This window comes from Dendrobates tinctorius, unplaced genomic scaffold (assembly GCF_039654945.1).
Source record: "Dendrobates tinctorius isolate UK_male_01 unplaced genomic scaffold, ASM3965494v1 ptg000059l, whole genome shotgun sequence".
In the NCBI taxonomy this organism is placed as follows: domain Eukaryota; kingdom Metazoa; phylum Chordata; class Amphibia; order Anura; family Dendrobatidae; genus Dendrobates; species Dendrobates tinctorius.
Window position 1 is genome coordinate 4,598,166 of NW_027361727.1, and position 21,932 is coordinate 4,620,097.

A 21,932-nucleotide genomic window follows, 5' to 3' on the forward strand; every position below is an offset into this window, starting at 1 on the left:
CAGCCACCTAAGAGCTGGGTCACATGGGCATGACGTCACGGAAGGTCCTGCAATCCACTTGGTAATAGCAACCACCTGGTCACATGGGCCTGACATCACGGAAGGTCCTGTAGTACATGGTGAATTATTATCTTCCAATTTATCCTCCCACCACGAGGTGTCGCTGAATATCTATGCGGTGACGCTCTGTCCACTGTTGGTGTAAAGGAGCGATGTGAAGGCGATGGCGCCATTTCGACCACATGTGTGATATTGTGGGGACTCGGCGGCTGAGCTGTGTGAAGGCAGGAAACCTGTCTGTGACGCCATTACACAGGGAAGACAGCACTCCTTGCTGTAAACGGCGTTAGTGGGAAAATGTTCTAGGGTTTTAGGGATGCCATGAGGTAAAATTACCTCACAAAAGATGATTCCTGTGAAGAAAATCTGTGAGAGCAGTGTCTGAGCTCTGTACACAGACACTAATGGTGTTAGGAGATCTGCAGTGTTGGTTCAGAACTCCACAACAGCAGAAAAGCACAGAATCTCAATTTTAAGAGTTCCTCTAAAAAATCATTAACTGCAGTTATAAATCAGGAAACGGCAGCGATGAGGGGGAAAAATGCCGCAGAGGACGAAAAGTGATCAATATCGACATCAAAAGACGGCACGAAAATGACAACACTGAAATAATGAGATACTACAGTGTTAGGCATAAAGTTCCCAGCACTGCATAGGGGGAATCTCAAGCCTTGTCCCCTGCGGTCTGTGGAGTGAGTAGTGTATGCACATATGACTCTGGTGACTGACTCATTATGAAACCCCTACCCTTGGTATGCATGTGTTGTTCGGCCTTGCCAGTTAGTGCCTAGGAGGCAGAGTCTGGGCCTAACGTCAGCATCTAGTGGCTTTGCCTGTATGCCACTGTGCACATGTGCAGGCGAAGCTGATGCACCACTTCTTCCCTCAGCCATTCCTTTTATCGCTTCTCCGTCCCACGTCCGCATGAGGCTTGTCTTTCTGCTGGACGATGTGTAGTTTTCAATGACGTCATTCATTTTAACATATAATGTGCTAAAAAACAAACTGGGGAAATAAAAATCCACTTGGTGAAAAACGATAAAAATAGAAAAAACCTATTCCGCCGTTGTTTTTACGCCGATCATTATGTAGCATAAATGACCCGTAAGGCGATATGACTAATCACGCAGATACCAAATATACGCCATATTTTTAATAAACAAAAATCAAAATCTTGTAAAAGAAAATATAGATATATTTTTTTTTTTGCGGGGGGGCATTTTCCAAGACCTTGATTTTTTTTTTAAATCCATGTAGCTTGTATTTTGCGCACAAATTTTGGGGGTACAAATTACTTTTTTTTTGCATTGTTGGCATCTGTATTTTTTAATTGTTATTTTATTTAATATTTTGATTTAAACTTTTATACTGAATATGATATTTATTTTTTGTTAATAGGTGAAAAGGTGATTTGAATTTTTAATTTTTTTTTTAAAAACTTTTTTTTTTCTTTTTTACATTTTATTTTTTAGCCCCCTTAGGTGACACGAGTCAGTGATTTGTCAATCACTTGTGCTGTATACTGCATTATTTTAGTATTACTTTATCTAGTACCGATCACAGTCTCCTAGGAATCCCGGCCTGTGCCTAGGTGTACTAACATGGTGGCAATTGGGGAGGAGGGGAGGCATTCAGCAGGCTCCTACTTATCATGGCAACCCACTGTCACCCTGCGATCTTGTTTCCTCGTGATGATCATACGTATGGACTTGCTTCCATCATGGCCCGACTCAGATGCCACCGTCAGTGATTGACAGCTGCCTTTAAAGGGAACCTGACACTTCACCTTTTTTTTTACCTGCAGGTATATGGTTGATCTGCCAGGAAACAGCATTAGATCTCTCTTGGGAGCCGCCGGCTTTCAGTCATAGGGACACTTACAGAGCGGCTGTGGTCACCGCTAACTGTACTGTGAGCTGCGGTTGAAAGCACGCCCGGACACTTTGATTGACAGCCAGCTTTGCAGCACATCTGTTCGAAGTGAGCTGTCAAAGTGTCGCTTTGAGCAGTGACTAGCTGCTTCAGGCACACCCCTATGATTAAAAGCTGGCGGCTCCTGGAAAGAAATAATTTCATTTTCTCCCAGTACTTGCGCTCTCAGTAAGGGGGCTGGACAGTATTGCAACTCTTACCTGAAATTTGACTCCATATTTACAGGTAAATAGCGTCTTCCAAAGTGACATGTTTCAATATTGTAAATTATGCAGATTTTCAGCCAAATCCATAGCAGAAATTTTACGCCACAGCCTGAAGTCATGTTCACACATTGCAGATAACTTTTGTTTTGGATTTGACCCCATGTCATACATAGCATTGTGTAGGGTGAAATCCATTCTGAAAATCCTTACAAGACCATGCATGCTGCAAATTTGGAAAATCTTGTTTGCCCTCTGCTTATTTTTTTCCCCATAAAGTATGAATGGGTTTTCAAAACCCAATTCACTTGTATTTTTGTGCAAATTAATTCTGCCGAGAATCTGCAGCAAATCCTAAAGGTGCGAACGTTGTCTAAGGGCTCATACTTGTGAGAGGCTCGCACGACTCTCGTGCGATTCTCTCGCATGAAAGCCTGGCAGTGCCGTCGGCAATAGGACCGGGGCGTGCGGCTACATGTATTTCTATGCAGCCGCATGCTCCGGTCCGAGTGCCGGCGGCAGTGCCGGGTTTTCATGCGAGAGACTCACAAGAATCGTACGAGTCTCTCACAAGTGAGTGAGCCCTAAGGCAAGTTTCAGACATCAATGGAACGTGCTCAGATACCAATACCCTTCCTGATCTCTTGTATGCCTATGAGGCACTTAGCTTACATCAGGAGATCCAACAGTCAGGCTAGGTATTGAGATGCAACCTGAGGCCAAGTTACAGGGTGTAAAACGTTCCATTGCATTGTAAAATGCCCAAGCGAGGTAGTTGTGGGCGAGCTGCTGCTCCCACTTGCCCTGGCTCTCTACAGACATGTGTCCTGTGTGTGGGGTGGTGCATCACACTTCGGGCCCACAGGCCTCCTTTGGCTCCAGGTTTTCCTCTTCTAGAACCTTGGCCGCAACCAATCCAGGGGACACAATGTTTGTAAAAACAGTCAAACTTTTACCGAACAAATGGCAGTCTTTACAAATACATATAGGATAAGGCCGAATGGGTTGTCTTCTTTCCCACAGGTACCGGACACAAATTCAGCCCTGGTTCTCGGTATGGGTAGAGTGTCCCTCTTGCTGTCTTCCCTAGCACTAGGAACTCCTCCATCACTAGCAGTGCACCCGGATTGCATCACCTCCTGCCTCTTGGAATTTGAGTCCATCTTTCTCTGTAGCTTCACAGGCTGAGTGCCCCCAAGGTCCCCGACGTCCATCTTGAGGTTCCCCCAGGCCAGTGGATGGAATCCCACGGAAAGGTATTATTAGGCCACGTTTTTCCCTAACAGTCTTTTGTGTGTGAGTGCTTCTGTCGCTTCACATTACTCCACTGACCTGTCGCTTCACATTACCTTACTCTACTGACATGTCAATTTCTGAACTGGGCACTAAGGCCGGGGTCACATTTTCGAGTGCAATGCGAGAAACTTGCGCATCAATACCAGGCACTGCCGCCGGCGCTCAGAACGGAGTGTTCAGCTGCATAGAAATACATGCAGCCACACACTCCGTTCCCGAGTGCCGGGTATTGATGCGAGAAACTTACGCAAGTTTCTCGCATTGCACTCGCAAGTGTGACCCCGGCCTAACTCTCAGTTCCCCCTCCCCAAACTGGGCTAGAAGGCAGCCCCAGTGAATTTTACCCTTAACAACATGAAAATACATTTAACACCTTAGAGTTTCATGGAGCAGACCATCAGCATGTCCATAACAAGTGTGGATTTGGATTTCACCATGCTGTATTGTTTACATAGGGTTAAATCTGTGCAAGAATGAGCACATTGCATTTTTGCAAATCTGCAGTCTGCTCAGATTTTCATGCTGATTTCTTCTGCTACATGCTGGTGGATTTTGTTCTGTATGGTAAACCTCTTTGGATATTCAACAAACAGGTATGGACTGGGGCTAAAATACAGCCCTGGCATTTGAATTTTCACAGGCCCATGCTGTCACTGTCCCCAAGCACCAGACGGGATATATTACTAATAATACCCTGGATGGAGGAAAACAAGTTTTACTACAAGACCAATATTTCTAATGATACCCGTGGCTGCTGGGGTAAGTGACGTCAAACTCTTAACAGTATGGGTGTCTAGAGAACACTGATTCTGTTAACAACGTAAAGCAGACAAGGCAGCCCACTACCAGACAGGCCCTCCTGGCATTTGCCAGATGGCCAGTCCGGCCCTGAACAAGACAAGTAATTGGTAGTGATGTGTGTGATTATGGATGCTTGTGAACCGCTGAATGACTCATAATGAAACCCCTTCCCTTTGATACGCAAGTTGGTAGGGTTTAGAGTCTTGAGTCAGCGACGAGTTGTGGCACTGCCTTGCGCCGCAGTGCTCCCAGCTCCTCACACATGCTAGCGCCAGAGTGCGCCACTCTACCTTAGGCACTACGCTACTGCAGCACCCCTTAGAGCGGCGCCGTGTACGTCCTATGCGCTTTCCAGTCCTGAGCTTAGGCTGGTTAGTGGTGTCCACCAGAGCTGCGCTATACATACATACAGGGCGCAGCATTCTATTAGTGTCTGTCCACACATCGCTGTGCGGTGCTGAGCGCTAGTGAGACTAGAGGGGCTCTAATTCTGTGTCCTTGGGGCAGAGTCCTGTGTATTAGCTCTAGCGCTCTCCTGCAGAGTCCTGTGAGGATAAACAGGCTCTCACTTGTTCCAGCGGCTCAGTGAGGTAACTGAGTTCGCTCCTGTACACATCGGGTCAGCGGTTAGCCCGCCGGTGTCTAGTTAGTACTCCGCCATTACTAAGCAGCAGTTAACATCTCTGCACGGTGGACCCCGGGCTGTGACCGCACCTCTATACCATCTTATATTATTTGGTGCGTTCCGCAAGCCCGTAACATTATACAAGCGCCAGGGTCTGGCTAGTAATGGCGGACGAACAGCGACTGCAGCAGTACATCCAGCAGCTGGAGGGCAGGCTGGCGGCTCTTGAGCGCTCAACCTCAGCTGTGGATGTTACCGTAGTCGCTGTTCAGGCAGCCACGGAGGCTGTCTCCCGTGTGTTCCCTGCCATCCCTGCCCGACTTTGTCCCGCCTCCCTTTGCCCGAGAAGTTCTCAAGGGATAGTGCTTGTAGGGGTTTCGTGAGCCAGTGTACCATACAGCTGGAGCTGCTGGCTGCACGATTTCCCTCCGAGCGGACTAAAGTGCGATTTGTTATTTCTCTCTTGTCAGGCAGGACTCTGGAGTGGACCACACTGCTGTGGGAGCGTGGTGATCATGTGGTGCAGAGTACCTCGCGGTTCTTGGGCACTCTGAAGCAGGTCTTTTTGGGACCGCGAGTCACCCATGATACCATGCTCCAGTTGCTGGCATTATCACAGGGCTTGTCTCTGGTCAGCCATTATGCCATGCAGTTCCAGACGCTGGCTTCAGAACTGGAGTGGTCAGATAAGACCCTCGTTCCGGTGTTCTGGAGAGGTCTGGCTGACCATGTAAAGGACTCCCTGGCCACCAGGGAGATTCCCGGCACACAGGAGGAGCTTATCACCATCTCCACCCGCATAGACCTTCGTTTTTCGGAGTGAAGGTTGGAGCGGTCCCAGTGTAGGCAGAGGTTTAGGTTGGCACCCAGTTTTACTAAACCTCCGGAACCTCCCGATCGGGCGTCCGAGCTTCAAGAGACCGTGGGGAATTCTCACGCGGGATCCAGGTCCCGATCCGCGCGAGCACCCATGGTCTGTCACATTTGCCGTCAGTCTGGTCACCCTGCCAACAGGTGCCCACAGCGGTCAGGAAAACGCTTGCGTCTAGTGGCCTACTAGATACTGCAACGTTTTCCTCCAAGCTGTCCTTTGAGGGGACGCTTGAGTTTGGCTCTTCCACTCTGGCGGTGGAGGTTTGCGTGGACTGCGGGGCGGAGTGCAATTTCATGTCGTCTGCCTTCGCCCAAGGACACACAATTCCTCTGGTTTTACTACCTCAGCCAGTCACCATCGGAGTGGTGAATGGAGTGACTCTATCCTCTCCGATCACCCACCAGACCACCCCACTGATACTCTCGCTGTCTCCTTCCCATCAGGAGACGCTATCTCTCCTTGTCATGCCCGAGGGTATCGACCAGGTCCTCTTAGGGGTCCCCTGGTTGCGTCATCACTCTTCCCATATAGAGTGGTCCTCGGGGAGAATTTGCAGGTGGAGTAAATCCTGTGAGGGTAGATGTCGGAGGGAGCACGTTCAAGTTGCCTCCACTGAAGCCCCCGCAGATCTCTCCTCTCTCCCCAAATGCTGTCGACAGTATGCAGATGTATTTTCCTAGAAGGCGGCGGAGACCATTCCGCCTCACCGCCCATACGACTGTCCTATTGACCTCTTGCCTGGTGCTGAGCCTCCCCGGGGTCAAATCTATCCCCTATCTCTCCCGGAGACAGAGGCCATGTCTCAGTATATCAGGGAGAATCTGGCAAGAGGATTCATTAGGAAGTCAGTGTCACCATCGGGGGCAGGATTCTTCTTTGTCCAGAAGAAGAATGGAGAATTACGTCCTTGCATCGATTACAGGGGTCTTAACGCTATCACCGTTAAGAATAAGTATCCTCTTCCCCTGAGATCGGAACTGTTTGATAGGCTACTGGGAGCGAGAGTATTTACTAAACTTGATCTGCGGGGGAGCTTACAACCTGACTTTCATCTGTGAGGGGGTCGAATGGAAGACGGCTTTTAACACCAGGGATGGGTACTATGAATACCTGGTGATGCCCTTCGGGCTCTGTAAAGCTCCAGCCGTCTTCCAAGACTTTGTGAACGACATCTTCCGGGGTATGCTCAGCACCTCAGTTGTAGTCTATCTGGATGATATCCTCATCTTCTCTCCAGATATTGACTCTCACCAGAGAGATGTTTGCAAAGTTTTCGACCTCCTACGGGCAAACTCCCTCTACGCCAAGTTGGAGAAGTGTGTGTTTGAGCAGGAGTCCTTGCCTTTCCTGGGCTATATCATCTCTGCCCAGGGATTGGCCATGGATTCTGCCAAGCTACAGGCAGTGATGGATTAGCAGGAGCCCCATTCTGTCAAAGCGGTGCAGCGCTTTATGGGGTTCATAAATTATTACTGCCAATTCATCCCTCACTTCTTGACTTTGGTATCCCCCTTGGTGGCCCTCACCAAGAAGGGTGCAAATCCCAAGTTGTGGTCGGAACCTGTCTCCAAGGCCTTCTCCATTAAGTCCCATTTTGCTAGCGCTCCCATTCTACATCGCCCCGATGTAGATAAACCCTTCATTCTGGAGTTGGATGCCTCTTCCGTCAGTGCTGAAGCGGTCCTGTTCCAGAAGGACACGCAAGGTTGGAAGCATCCATGCTTCTTTTTCTCCAAGACCTTCACACCGGTGGAGAGAAATTATTCCATCGGGGACAGGGAGTTGCTAGCGATGAAGTTGGCCTCAGAGTGGAGACACCTCCTGGAGGGGGCTCGCCACCCTTTCCAGGTGTTCACCGACCACAAGAACTTGGTGTATATGCAAACAGCCCAGCGGCTAAATTCTCGCCAGGCCAGATGGTCCTTGTTCTTCTCCCGGTTCCACTTCACTCTCCATTTTCTCTCTGGTGAGAAGAACGTCCGGGCCGATACTCTCTCCCGCTCCTTGGTGTCATCATCGGAGGAGGAGCCTTGGCTGATCATCCTGTCCGAGAGCCTGAGAACTGTGGCTCCAGTCGCCCTTGAGTCAGTACTTCCGGGCAAGACATTTGTCCCTGCCCGTCATCAACCAGAGGTCCTCTCTTGGGCTCACTCGTCCAGGGTGGGTGGACATTTCGGGACAAAACGGACCTCTGAGCTTCTGGCGAGGACGTACTGGTGGCCGCATATGGCCCGTGAGGTCAGGGACTACATTCGGGCGTGCATCTTTTGCGTCCAGAATAGGTCCCCTCGGCAGCAGCCCGCTGGGCTACTTTACCCCCTGCCGGTAGCGGATAGGCCCTGGGAGATGGTCGTTATGGACTTTGTGGTGTGACTGCCCAAGTCCAGTGGCAGCACGGTCATTTGGGTTGTCACCGACCATTTCTCCAAGATGGTGCACCTGGTACCTCTCTCCCAGATACCTTCTGCACGGGGCCTGGCAGCGTTGTTCATTAAACACATTTTCCGTCTGCACGGCATGCCGGACAAGATTGTCAGCGATCGGCGTCCCCAGTTTGTGTCTCAGTTCTGGAGAGAGCTCTGTAGTCTGCTCAGTATTGAGCTAAATCTCTCCTCGGCCTATCATCCCGAGACGAACGGGTTGGTAGAGAGACCCAACCAGACCCTGGTCACATATCTACATTATGTCTCGACCAGGCAGAATAACTGGGCATCCTTGCTGCCGTGGGCGGAGTTTGTTTTGAACAATGCTGTGGCCGACTCCACCGGTCAGACCCCATTCCTCCTTAATTACGGCCAGCATCCGCGTGTCCCTGTGCCCATGCCCGTGTCCTCCACCAACTCTAGGGTGGCAGACTGGGCGGTGGAGGCACGTGATATTTGGGACCGCACCCAGTATGCCATCCGGGCCTCCAAGGAGAGAATGAGGGTCTCCGCGAACGCACACCGGCGCCCTGCTCTGACCTTCGCCCCTGGCGACTTAGTGTGGCTCTCTGCCCGTAATATCAGGCTGCGGGTCGAGTTCACTAAGTTCGCCCCTCGCTATATTGGTCCTTTCAAGGTCCTCGAACAGGTAAACCCTGTGGTCTACCATCTGGCTCTTCTTCTACACCTGGGTATCACTGACACCTTTCACGTGTCCCTCCTTAAGCCCGTTCACATGTCCCGGTTTTCGGAGTCACGTACCGGGACATCAAGCTTGTCCTCGGACGAGGTGAACGCCATCGTGGGGTGTAAGGTGGTACAGGGCAAAAAATATTATCTAGTGGACTGGAAGGGTCATGGCACAGAGGATAGGACCTGGGAACCTGTGGAGAATATTCGTGCTCCGTTGCACATTGCTGCCTTTGAGCATAGCGGCCTTTTTTTATTTGGCAATTTTTATTTTTACTATATCGCAATTAGTAATAAAAATAAGAAATCTTACAGTTTTCACTGATCACTGAAGAATATTTACACTCTGACTTGCTGTTGTTTTCAGAAATAACACATGCACATTAGCAACAACGAGCAGAATCAAATACTGTCTATTGTACTAAGGCATCTAATGAGCATGTACAAATGTAATTGTGAAGGGAGGGGGAGAAGGTGAGCTATTGTGAACTCTCTTGATCTGACTTCTGAGTCGGGGCTCCCTCTGGTGGTTACTGCGGGTAGTGGAGCTGGCTGGGTTGACAGATGTCTGCCACCTGACGACGATGATTGGAAGTCAGGGGTTACTGACTGGGAGGATTTAAGTGAGCAGGCTTCCCTCAGTTGCTGTAAATCATGAAGAAGAACCAGAGAGCTTTTTGAATCCTATGAACTACAATGTAGAAAAAGTCAAAAACTTTTTTCCAAGACAACTTTAAAAATTATATAAATTGTCTTTATTAAGATACAACACACATGTGAATACAAAATGCAGAATTAGTGCTCACAATCAATAGCATACAAAAGAACAGGCAGACAGCGTATAACCTTGAAGCACTGGAGGGTACCAGTGACACATGAGACCACAGGTATGCATATTTTATAACCTAATTATTAAATAGTAAAGTGCATAGTGCAATCACTAACAACCAATATGCCTTATGATCTCATACAAAATATGGTGAAAGACAGAGGATAAATAAAGGACTATGTGTCCATATCATTATGCTGTATAACATCAACACGACAGCGGAGTTTAGCAAACATGAACGACAGTAATAAGTCCCATAGACAATAGCAATGTAAGTCATGAGCCATAAACCCCTGCTCCGACGCGCGTTTCATCCGTGCGCTGGAGGGGTCTTTTCATGGGTAAGGTTATGGGGTTTAACCATTGCACAGGGGTTTATGGCTCATGACTTACCTTATTGCTATTGTCTATGGGACTTATTACTAGCGTTCATGTTTGCTAAACTCCACTGTCGCTTTAATGTTATACATCATAATGATATGGACACATAGTCCTTTATTTATCCTGTCTTTCCCCATTTTTTGTATGAGATCATAAGGCATATTGGTTGTTAGTGATTGTACTATGCACTTTACTATTTAATAATTAGGTTATAAAATATGCATACCTGTGGTCTCATGTGTCATAGGCCTGTTTCATACGTCCGTCATCGGCGGTCAGTTGAAATCCGCCAAAGGTTGAAAGTACCTGATCCGTGACGGATGGATGTCAGCAGAGTATGCTGAAGGAAGAATCCGTGGTAAAAGGAAAGTGGTGTAATTTAAAGCGACCGCGAGTAGTGCGGAGATCGCGCAATCCGGGATTAGGAGCAGAGATCGCCCAATCCGGGACGAGGAGCAGAGATTGCGCAATCCGGGACTAGGAGCAGAGATCGCGCGATTCGGGGACTAGGAGCAGAGATCGCGCGATCCGGGACTAGGAGCAGAGATCGCGCGATCCAGGACTAGGAGCAGAGATCGCGCGATCCAGGACTAGGAGCGCGGGTCGTCATCGGAGCGGGCGGTGAGGAGAGAGATTTTAGCGCCTCCCGGGATGGTAGGTAAGGGTTAAAATGCTTCCTGGAGTTAAAAAGCGGACCGTCACAGCAAAAAAACGTTGCAGGGTCCATCTCATCCGCCCGGGAGCTGCTAAAATCTTGGTGGATCCGTACAATAACGGGTGTGACGGATGACCGTCAGTCAAGATCTGCCAATAATGTAAGTCTATGGGTGTAAAAAACGGATCCTCCCCTTTTTTGGCGGATCCGTTTTTTAAAAAAATTGGCGGATCTTGACTGACGGGAAAAAACTGATGTGTGAAACAGGCCTTAGTTGTTTTGGAGTTTTTTCTGCTCATAAATGCAGTCTGCAAATGGAGGTTCTAGTTTAGCATTATTTTTAAGTCATGTGGCAAGGTCTTTTAGGTTAAGTTCACACAATGAGTTTTGATGTAAAATAAACTGCTTAGCAAAGGATGTAGCAGAGTGCTGAAAGCGCAAAATCTCTCAATAACATGCACTATCTGGTGCTTTCACTGGGAGATAGGCTATAGATCGTTGCGGGATTCCCCTGTATCTGCCGGGATCCCACCACTGAGATTAAAAGTTTGAGTCCTCTGGGAGGGCATTATGGGCGCGTCTATGCATTTTTTATAGGTATTATTTAGTAAAATCATTAATCTGTGGCTGCCCATTGTATTCTTAAATAAAAATGGGCAGTTAGAGACTGGCAACTTTGTGATATTCTAGCAGAGAAATGGCTTTTTTCTCCTTCTGGATTGATCTTTCACTCTCAATTCATGGTTAAAATCTGTGTTCAATAAAGACAAATTTTCCCATTACTGAGATAAGAGATGACGGTTGGTGCTCACAATATTCTATGGAGGAGAAGCTAGAGGAAGACACAGAAATTCTGCTGCAGTTTCTCCTGAAACGACAGTTACACTTTAATAAAATGTATTTAGAAGCACTTGTTGCATTTATTGGATTTTATTCACTTGCTGTTCAACTATAAGCTTCTGTGTACATTAAACAGCAAGTCACATCAATTTTTTTTTTGTGTCCATAGGGGGAAGTTTGATAATGTTCTTCTCCATGCGTATATTACCACTGGGTGCAATCAGGAGTTTCATTCACTTTGCTGGCACTAGGAAATCCATCAGGTTTTGTGACAAATCAGCGCAGAAAAAAGTGACAAAACTGCAAAGTGTGCACAACCCTTGGAGAAATTATCATTCCCAATTTTGTACAAATACTGTATATTTAGGTTAATGCACACAGCGTCCCATAGTTTCACTACACTGTCATACAAGATTCATCTTATAATGCTCCAAAGAGAGTAATAGTGTATAGTAGGAGTATAGATGTATAGTGCTCCCAGTGGTAGCATGCCACAGTTGAAATTGTGATCAGAAATAGCCTTAGTGTACTATTACATTTGGAATGATGACACAAATAAGTGAAAAGTATGTTTTTTTTTTTTATTCAGGAAAAATCTCAAATGAATGATACAAGAGGCAGACGTCAAACAGCCTGTCATCCGAACACTTTAGGGAAACATAGCTGCACAAATATTATGTATGAGGTGAGTTACGAGTTAAATTGTACAGTTAAAAATAAAAAATACTCTTTACTGGTCCACACATCTGTGCTAACTAACTTCATTCTATATCTTTTATTATTACATTTATACTGCGTTTATTGGTCTGTCTTCAGTGAGCTCCCCCTAGTGGTGGCTCGAGAAAGACTTTTAACTAACAGTAAGACTGTGAAAAGGAATTTGGAGCTCTGTATATAAATATATCTAACATATACTTGAGAAAGGTCTGCACTTGAGACCGAAACGTCGCCACATGGGCTATTAAAAAGCACTTTTTTCTAAATCCATATGGTGTGCTGCCTCTATCTTTTTTTATTTTCTATATACTCCAGTACAATAGATATTACTGAACTTTTGCTGAAAATTGAAGGCCACAGTTGAGTGTTTGGAGGCTCAGTCTTGTCTATAAAGGATTTCATTGCCATTGGAGAAACAGTCCGAGTACACAGAACAGAGCCATTTAATGGCATATGGAGCATGTGGTCCCCGTCAGTATGCTTAAGTTATTAACGCAGCTGTGATCCATGTAGTTAAAATCCTTCGCTTCTTCAAAAACTGATCTGTATCAGTCTCAGTTCCAAAAAAAAGCAGGAACATCTGTGTTTTCCCTGAAATATATTTTTCACATATTCTAAAACACACCAGGCAGCAATCTGTATTGCACTGCATCGGTATATTGCTTCCAGTCCTTCCCGTACTTGCTGGAGCACCGATGCTCATCACGTATACAGCGGTGGACAAGCAAGATGGTCATGTATATGATATAGAAATAAGGCAGGAGATGGTCGAAGCCGCAGGCTATGCAGTACGACAGCGAGCCCATCAAGTCTCCAGTGTAGTTGAAATGCCGGGCCACCCCCCAAAATCCAGAAATCATCAGTTTGCTGTAATGCCTCTTGCCATCTGCTGAAGTATAAGAGCATTCAATATATTTGGGCTTTTTACCCCAGATCACACAGTTGCCGTTGGTACGTCTAAACAGATCCTTCTGATGGTTAGTCATCCTGAAGATGTAGTATCCGATCAGACCGAGTAGTAAAACTCCTACTGCGGCAGGCGTAGATAGCTGAACGGGGTTGTACACCAAATATAGACCCTAAAGATATAAAGTGCATTGTGTTAGTATTCGTAAGTTTCATGGATCACAGTCATACCTATGATATTCTATGAAGCTGTGCACATGTCTAATTTTTTTTCCCTGCGACAGCGTGGTCCTTGAGAAAAACAGGAGATATGTCACATTTTGATCCGAGTGTCAGATCAAAGTCAGCAATGCAAAACTATGGGTCCGATTTTCACGGATTGACGGAAAAAGTGGAGCAACTTTTATTCCCCCCCACCTCCACAACCAAGAAAAACTGATGCCATCCTGATCAGAACTGGACCGTTTTTTTCAGATGTGGAGATCAAGATCGCGTGACCCTCCCCTTAAAGGAATTTTTCAGTGTTTTATTTAAAATAAATAAATAAATCTTTGGGTAATTATGCCGGCATTAGTCGCTATTCATGAAGTATGGGTCTACAAGTCTCCACAGATTTGATGGCTGCTGAGGCCCTCGTCCATCATATTAACTAATATGATATATATATATCAGTCAGAATCTGTGCTGGCCATGTGATGTTCCCCGAGGTAAATGACGTGTTACAGTACAAGGGTGTAAAGAGTTTGTACCTGTCCTACAAAGTACCACAATATAATACATTTTTTTTATCGTACAAGGTATTTTATAACAAGGGAAAATTTATAAGTTGTATTCACTGGAACTAGAAAACCCTTTTTAACAATACAAAAAATTACAATGTCACATCCAAGTGAACACTGCAGCCAATCACAGCTGCTGCAGCTAGTGATTGGCTGCAGTGGTCATATTACCATTTTCTACAGAATCATGGAGTAAATAACCAAGCAGCGGTAAGAAAAAGATAGGTGGGGGACAGGTAGGTGAATATACTTTTTCTTTGAAAAATTACAAAGCTATATTACCTGTAATGTGTAGAGGAAGGGCAACCAGACACAATCTCCCCATCCGAGGTACCAGCCAAAGTGGTCGTGACAAATGTCTATTGTCTTTAGGTACCAGGCTTCATTCCAGAAAAAATCCACAACATAGATGGCCTGTGGATAAGAAACCGCCACACCATCAGGTAATGCTACCATAATGCTGATCATAAAATATTGTACAATTCAGCTTAGATCTCCTGCCGCCAATGATATGTTGGATGTTAGCCCATCAGTAGCTGGTCAACCACCATCAGACTACAGTAGTTTACAGAACAAAAGAAACAATGAATATTGTTTAACCCCTTAGTGACCGAGCTAATTTTGACCTTAATGACCAAGGCAATTTTTACAATTCTGATCACTGTCACTTTGAGGTTATAGCTCTGGAACGCTTCAACAGATTCCATTGATTCTGAGACTGTTTTTTCGTGACATATTGTACTTCATGTTAGTGGTAAAAATTTCTTTGATACGACTTGTGCATTTATTTATGAAAAAAAAACGGAGATTTGGCAAAGGTCTTGAAAATTTAGCAATTTTCAAACTTTAAATTTTTATGCCCTTAAATCAGAGTTTTGTCAAAAATGTTTCATAAATAACATTTCCCACATGTCAACTTTACATCAGTACAATTTTGGAAACAATGTTGTTTTTTTTTAGTTAGGAAGGTATAAGGGTTAAAAGTTGACCAGCAATTTTTAATTATTCCAACAAAATTTACAAATCCGTTTTTTAAGGGACCACCTCACATTTGAAGAAAGTAACACCATTCTAAAAACTGCACCCCTCAAGGTGCGCAAAACCACATTCAAGAAGTTTATTAACCCTCCAGATGCTTCACAAGAACTAAAGCAGTGTAGACGGAAGAAACTAACATTTAACTTTTTTCACAAAAATTTTACTTCAGAGCCAAACTTTTTTATTTTCACAAGGTTATCAGGAGAAAATGGACCACAAAATTTGTTGTGCAATTTCTCCAGAGTACGCCAATACCCTGTATATGGGAAAGCCACTGTTTGGGCGCACGGCAGGGCTCAGAAGGAGGGAGCAGCTTTTGACTTTTTGAATGCAAAATTGGCTGGAATCATGTCGGGCGGGCATCATGTCTCATTTGGAGACCCCCTGATGTACCTAGAATTGGGAGGTTTCCACTGTTTAACTCCAACCCTAACACAGCCCTAACCTCAACCTTAACCCCAACACACCCCTAATCTTAACCCTAATCCCAACCATAACCCCAACACCATAACCATAACCCCAACACAACCCTAATCCCAACCCTAACCCTAACTGCAAAGAATGGAAAAAATACTTTATTTTATTATTTTTACCTAACTAAGGGGGTGACAAAGGAGGGTTTGTTTTACAATTTTTTTATTTTGATCACTGTGATAGGGTCTATCACAGTGATCAAAATGAACCAATAGGAAAAATTTCCAATTGTTGCAGAGTACCGGCCGGCAGACCTCGTTGGGCGCTCTACGCATGCGCCTGCCATTTTCTTCCAGGAAAGACGCGGAGGGCCAAGGGATGGAGCCAGAGAGTCCGGGGATAGCAGAGGTACTGGGGGGAAGGGGGACCCCATTTCTCTCATCTCTTATCTGCTAGATTATATCAGAGGAGAGAGAAATAAATGGGAAATCTGACTTTTTTTTTGACCGCTGTTATTCGGTGAATAACGACGATCACAAGACTGGGGACGGTAAAAACCAACCCGAATCATGTTCTCCCGAGTCTCTGCTACCACCGGTAAAAAGCGGCGCTGAGGAATAAGGCCCCTTAACTGCAACCGTTAAAAGGTGTATCGTTGGTCGTTAAGGGGTTAATTGAATTTTTTAATATACTGGTATTTTTTTTAATTAAACTTTATTTTCTGTGTATTTGAATGCAACTTTTTGCTCATTATTATCATTTCAGACTGGAAAGACTATAGAGTCCTGTTCACATTTCACATATACATCTATTATATCCAAAGGACCTCCATGCACCCAACATATAGCAATAGATTGTGCTTTTTGCATGCAATGGGCTGGTATATGTCATTACCTTATTCTTATTGCATGGAAAATTATAGTTAGCCATGTTTTCTTATATTAAGGGACACCATAAAAAAAACACATATTGCACCATGTAGTATATAGATATTTTTTTTACAATTGGTCACCATCTGCTGATTAATAATTAACATGAAAGTACAGAAAAAAAGCCGACCAACAATCCAAAAATTCAGAATAAATTTTTATAGCAGGTTAAAAATAATGTAAGATCAAAAATGTAAAATGGTAAAAAATCAATATCTGTATGCTACAACAAGGGCGCACTTATCCAGTTTGCATATAATAAGTAAGTAGATCTGGATTACATCTCAGTGTAAAAAATGTGTAAAATATAAAAAGTGTAAAAAATACTACAATATGTGTAGTGCACAAATTCAGACAATAATTATGAATATAGTGGATGTGACAAACCATAGATGTCACGCGGGGCTTAGGTCAACTAAGGCAGAAATACCCGGGGCCCCTGTGATGTCCCTTTAACTAGGGGAAACCCTGTCTGACCCTCAACCCAGGGTTTTTGCTGATGGTGCAAATGCTTGAGCCTCCACCCTTTCCTTATCTCCTGCTCAGCCCTAAGCTTAACCCTCCACCCTCCACCCAGTGAGGAGACAAACCACCAAAGCCCCAAACAATAAAGACAGACAGGGAGAACTTAAACTGCACCGCGCCGCATACACACAGGACTATACAGTAATGTGAACAGGGCACAACAATACACAAATATGGGAAGGCGAGAAGGTAACAATGGATCATACGACACCAGATATGAATCTCTCTCTCTCTCCAACACCTCCACTCCAGACCGGTACCACTTGGTATGACACACAAGCTATAATCGGCGACGCCCATAGGCCAGCACGACTATTTAAAGACCGTGGGCGTGACCAAACATCCAACCTGATCTTCAGCTAGATTAACCCCCGATAGCCTGAGAAACTCAAGCCGGCGCCACTGAGGCTATAGTGGACGGAGGTGGAACTACCTCTGCCTGCCGGACGCTGTGGTGTGAATAGCGTCCGACATGACAGTACCCCGTCTTCTACGAGGGACCCCAGGGCCCTCAAGACTCATAGGACCCGGCTTGTCCGGATGACGACGGTGAAAAGAACTGACCAGCCGATCTGCATGTATGTCCGAGGCTGGTACCCAAGACCTCTCCTCCGGACCATACCCCCGCCAGTGTACCAAATACTGAAGAGTACGGCGCACTACTCGAGAGTCCACTACCTTGGAGACCTCAAACTCTAAATCGCCATCCACCATGACTGGAGGTGGCATCGGCGTCGTGTCCACAGAGCCTACCACCTTTTTCAATAAAGCCCTGTGAAACACGTTGTGTATCTTGTATACTGCAGGGAGTTCCAACCGATAAGCATCTGGGTTAATGATGGCAGCAATCTTAAAAGGCCCAATAAACCTTGGACCCAATTTTAAAGATGGAATTTTGAGTTTTATATTTTTAGTCGCTAACCACACCCATTCACCCACACACAGGTCCGGACCTGGCACGCGTCTACTGTCAGCCACCCGTTTGTACCTCGCACTCATGCTCAACAATCGCTGTCTCACCCTCCTCCAGACCGATGATAATTGAGCTCCTAGCTGGTCCTCCCCCGGGACGCCCCCCGAGTCACCCTGACGTAAGGTACAAAATTGAGGATGTTGACCGTAAACACAAAAGAACGGAGACTCTCCCGATGACTCTTGACGGTGATTATTTAACGCGAACTCGGCCAGAGGAAGGAAAGTAGACCACTCCTCTTGGTTGTCGGACACAAAGCATCGTAAATACTGCTCCAGATTTTGGTTCATGCGCTCAGTTTGACCATTTGACTGTGGATGAAACGCCGATGAATGTGACAACTTGATCCCCAAACGTGAGCAAAAAGCTTTCCAAAACCTCGCAACAAATTGAGTTCCCCTATCAGATACTATGTCCGACGGAACTCCGTGGAGTCTGACCACCTCCTGCACAAACACCTGAGCCAACGTCTTCGCATTGGGCAAGGAGGGCAATGAGACAAAATGCGCCATCTTTGAAAATCGGTCAACCACCACCAGGATGACCGTGTTCCCCGCCGAGACTGGCAAGTCAGTGATAACATCCATGGAGATTTCTGTCCATGGCCTATTAGGTACCCCCAGAGGCTGTAGCGTGCCAGCAGGACGGGCTCGGGGCGACTTGGCCCTGGTGCACGTGATGCAAGCTGCCACGTACGAGACCACGTCCTGCCGGATTTTGGGCCACCAGAAACGATGCGATACCAGCTCCAAGGTGCCCTTAACCCCTGGATGACCAGCCAGTACTGAGTCGTGATGTTCCCTCAACACCTTAAGACGAAGATGAAGGGGTACAAATGATTTGCTGGCGGGAAGTCCTGGCGGTACCTCCTCTTGGGCCTCGGCAATCTCCGCCTCTACCTCAGTCGTGAGAGCCGAAACCACTACACCTTCCTGGAGGATGGGTACCGGCTCTTCCCGAGGTTCTCCCCCCGGAAAACACCTGGACAAGGCATCCGCCTTGGTGTTTTTAGCCCCGGGACGGTAAGTCACCAGAAAATTGAAACGTGTAAAAAACAATGCCCAGCGAGCCTGCCTAGGAGACAGATGCTTGGCCGACTCCAGATAGAGCAGGTTCTTATGGTCGGTGATAACTGTGACCTGGTGAGCCGCCCCCTCCAAGAAGTGTCGCCATTCCTCAAAAGCCAATTTGATGGCCAACAACTCCCTGTTGCCGATATCATAATTCCGTTCGGCCGGCGACAGCTTCTTGGAGAAGTAGGCGCATGGATGCATATCGCTCAAAGATGAGCCCTGTGACAGTACTGCCCCCACTCCCACCTCAGACGCATCAACCTCCACCACAAAAGGTTTAGACACGTCCGGTTGCACCAGAATGGGGGCTGAAGCAAAACTGTTCTTCAGACGCTCAAATGCACGTATCGCCACCTCAGACCAGCTAGTCAGATCGGTACCTTTTTTTGTCATGTCCGTGAGCGGTTTGGCTATAGTAGAAAAGTGTTTTACAAATTTCCTATAATAATTAGCAAACCCAAGGAACCGCTGGAGCGCTTTCAGATTATCAGGCCTTTCCCATTGTAGCACCGCTTGCACCTTAGCAGTGTCCATTTTAAACCCTGCGGCGGACACAATATATCCCAAAAAAGGCAACTCCTGAACAAAAAATAAGCATTTTTCCAGCTTAGCATAGAGCTTATTCTCACGGAGCAACTGTAACACCTGCCTGACATGCTCTAAATGAATGTCCCGGTCGCTCGAATAAATGAGGATATCATCCAGGTATACAATCACAAATTTCCCCAGGACATGAGCAAACACGTCATTAATAAAATGTTGGAAAACAGCAGGCGCGGTTGTCAACCCAAATGGCATAACCAGGCTCTCAAAATGACCCTCAGGAGTGTTAAAGGCCGTCTTCCACTCATCCCCCTGACGGACCCTTATGAGGTTATACGCCCCCCTGAGGTCAAGCTTGGAAAACCACTTTGCCCCCGCCACCTGGTTGAACAAATCAGGGATCAAAGGCATCGGGTATGGATCACGGATCGTAATCTGGTTTAACTCTCGGAAATCCAGACACGGCCGTAACCCCCCATCTTTCTTCTTAATGAAGAAAAACCCCGCTGCTACAGGCGAGGACGAAGGCTGGATGTGTCCTTTGCTCAGACTCTCCGCGATGTAGTCTTTCAGAGCTTGTCTCTCTGGACCAGAAATGTTAAACATCCTGGCCTTAGGTAATTTGGCCCTGGGTTTTAACCTAATCGCACAGTCATAGGTTCTATGTGGAGGCAGTTCTGAGCAACCCTTCTCAGAGAAAACATCCGCGAAATCCTGCAAAGCCTCCGGAAGGCTGGGCGTCACGGCGGACACACATGTGGCCAAGCAATTGTCCTGGCAAAAACCACTCCATTGGACTATGTCCTGAGTTTTCCAATCAATCACCGGGTTGTGCCTGGACAACCATGGAAAACCCAAGACCATTTGTGCTGGGAGATTACGGAGGATCCTACATGTAACCCACTCCGAATGTAGGACCCCAATGTGGAGTTTCACCTCAGCCACAAACTCCGTAATCTCCCCCTGAGGGAGGGGAGCGGCATTAATGGTAACCACCTGAATAGGATGAGGGAGTTTTTCGATCTTAAACCCGGCAGTGCGTGCAAACTCCTCATCTATGAGATTGGTGGCGGAACCGCTATCCACAAACACTGATATTGGTAGCTCTCTGCCCGCGATAATAACCTTGGCAGGGAGCATACATTGAGATACCATCATGGAGGATATGCATACGCTCAGTTGGGTCTCCTCCATACCCACTGAGCTTAGTAGTTTTCCGCCGGTGTGACCTTCTTCGGTAGCACAGGACAAGCGTTAACATAATGATTCCTTTTACCACAGTAAAAACATGCTCCGGGCTTCGTGAACCCAGGGACGCGACGCTTAACCTGTGACACCCCCGCAATTTGCATAGGCTCAGTGGGCTCACCTGCAGCAACCACACTTGCACCCCTGCTTTCCCCCAGGGGTAGCGTCTCCTGTGCCCCCTGACGCAAACGGCGATCAATGCGTATAACCAAACTCATGGCAGACTCCAACGATGCAGGAGTCTCATACATCAGGAGGGCCTGTTTAACTCTTCCTGAAACCCCCTGAATAAACTGACTCCGCAGCGCTGGGTCGTTCCACTGTGTGTCTACTGCCCAACTGCGAAATTCGGAGCAATAGTCTTCCGCCATACGTTCCCCCTGACGGAGGGCACGGATTTTAGATTCTGCTAGAGCTAATCTGTCGGGATCATCATAAATGAGCCCGAGTGCAGAAAAAACATTATCGACAGAATGAAATGTAGCAGAGTCAGCTGGTAAGGAAAATGCCCATGCTTGGGGGTCCCCACTCAGTAATGATAACACCAGGCCCACCCGCTGAGCCTCATTACCTGAGGAGACCGGGCGCATGCGGAAGTATAACTTGCAGGCCTCCCGAAATATGACAAATTTGCTGCGTTCCCCTGAGAATCGTTCTGGCAGCGGGATCTTCGGCTCTGCACCGACACCTGCAGATGCCGTTTGCACCTTCGCTACTACCAGGCCCTGCTGCTGAACTGCCCCTTTCAACTCGGAGACCTGTAAGGACAGCGCCGCCAACTGGCGGGTTATGGAATCCATGGGATCCATGGACTCCTGAAAAATGTGGGCCGATTATAATGTCACGCGGGGCTTAGGTCAACTAAGGCAGAAATACCCGGGGCCCCTGTGATGTCCCTTTAACTAGGGGAAACCCTGTCTGACCCTCAACCCAGGGTTTTTGCTGATGGTGCAAATGCCTGAGCCTCCACCCTTTCCTTATCTCCTGCTCAGCCCTAAGCTTAACCCTCCACCCTCCACCCAGTGAGGAGACAAACCACCAAAGCCCCAAACAATAAAGACAGACAGGGAGAACTTAAACTGCACCGCGCCGCATACACACAGGACTATACAGTAATGTGAACAGGGCACAACAAAACACAAATATGGGAAGGCGAGAAGGTAACAATGGATCATACG

General features: G+C 46.7%; 2 protein-coding genes across 3 annotated transcripts in view; one reads left to right on the forward strand and one right to left on the reverse strand.

The window, feature by feature from the left end:
• Window positions 1–12,176: 12,176 nt before the first annotated feature.
• The window catches only part of DHCR7 (7-dehydrocholesterol reductase), a 59,918-nt gene continuing 50,162 nt past the window's right edge, over window positions 12,177–21,932 (reverse strand). For both annotated transcript variants that reach the window (XM_073578333.1, XM_073578331.1), the window contains 2 exons: window positions 14,294–14,425; window positions 12,177–13,405 (listed from right to left, as the gene is read on the reverse strand). In XM_073578333.1, coding sequence (XP_073434434.1) covers window positions 12,941–13,405; window positions 14,294–14,425 — 597 coding nt within the window. In that variant the 3' untranslated portion in view covers window positions 12,177–12,940. The remainder of the gene's footprint in view (window positions 13,406–14,293; window positions 14,426–21,932) is intronic.
• PTH (parathyroid hormone) overlaps window positions 14,382–21,932 on the forward strand; it is a 198,370-nt gene continuing 190,819 nt past the window's right edge. Inside the window, exon 1 of the mRNA XM_073578334.1 lies at window positions 14,382–14,454. The gene's annotated coding sequence lies outside the window, so the exon portion shown is untranslated. The remainder of the gene's footprint in view (window positions 14,455–21,932) is intronic.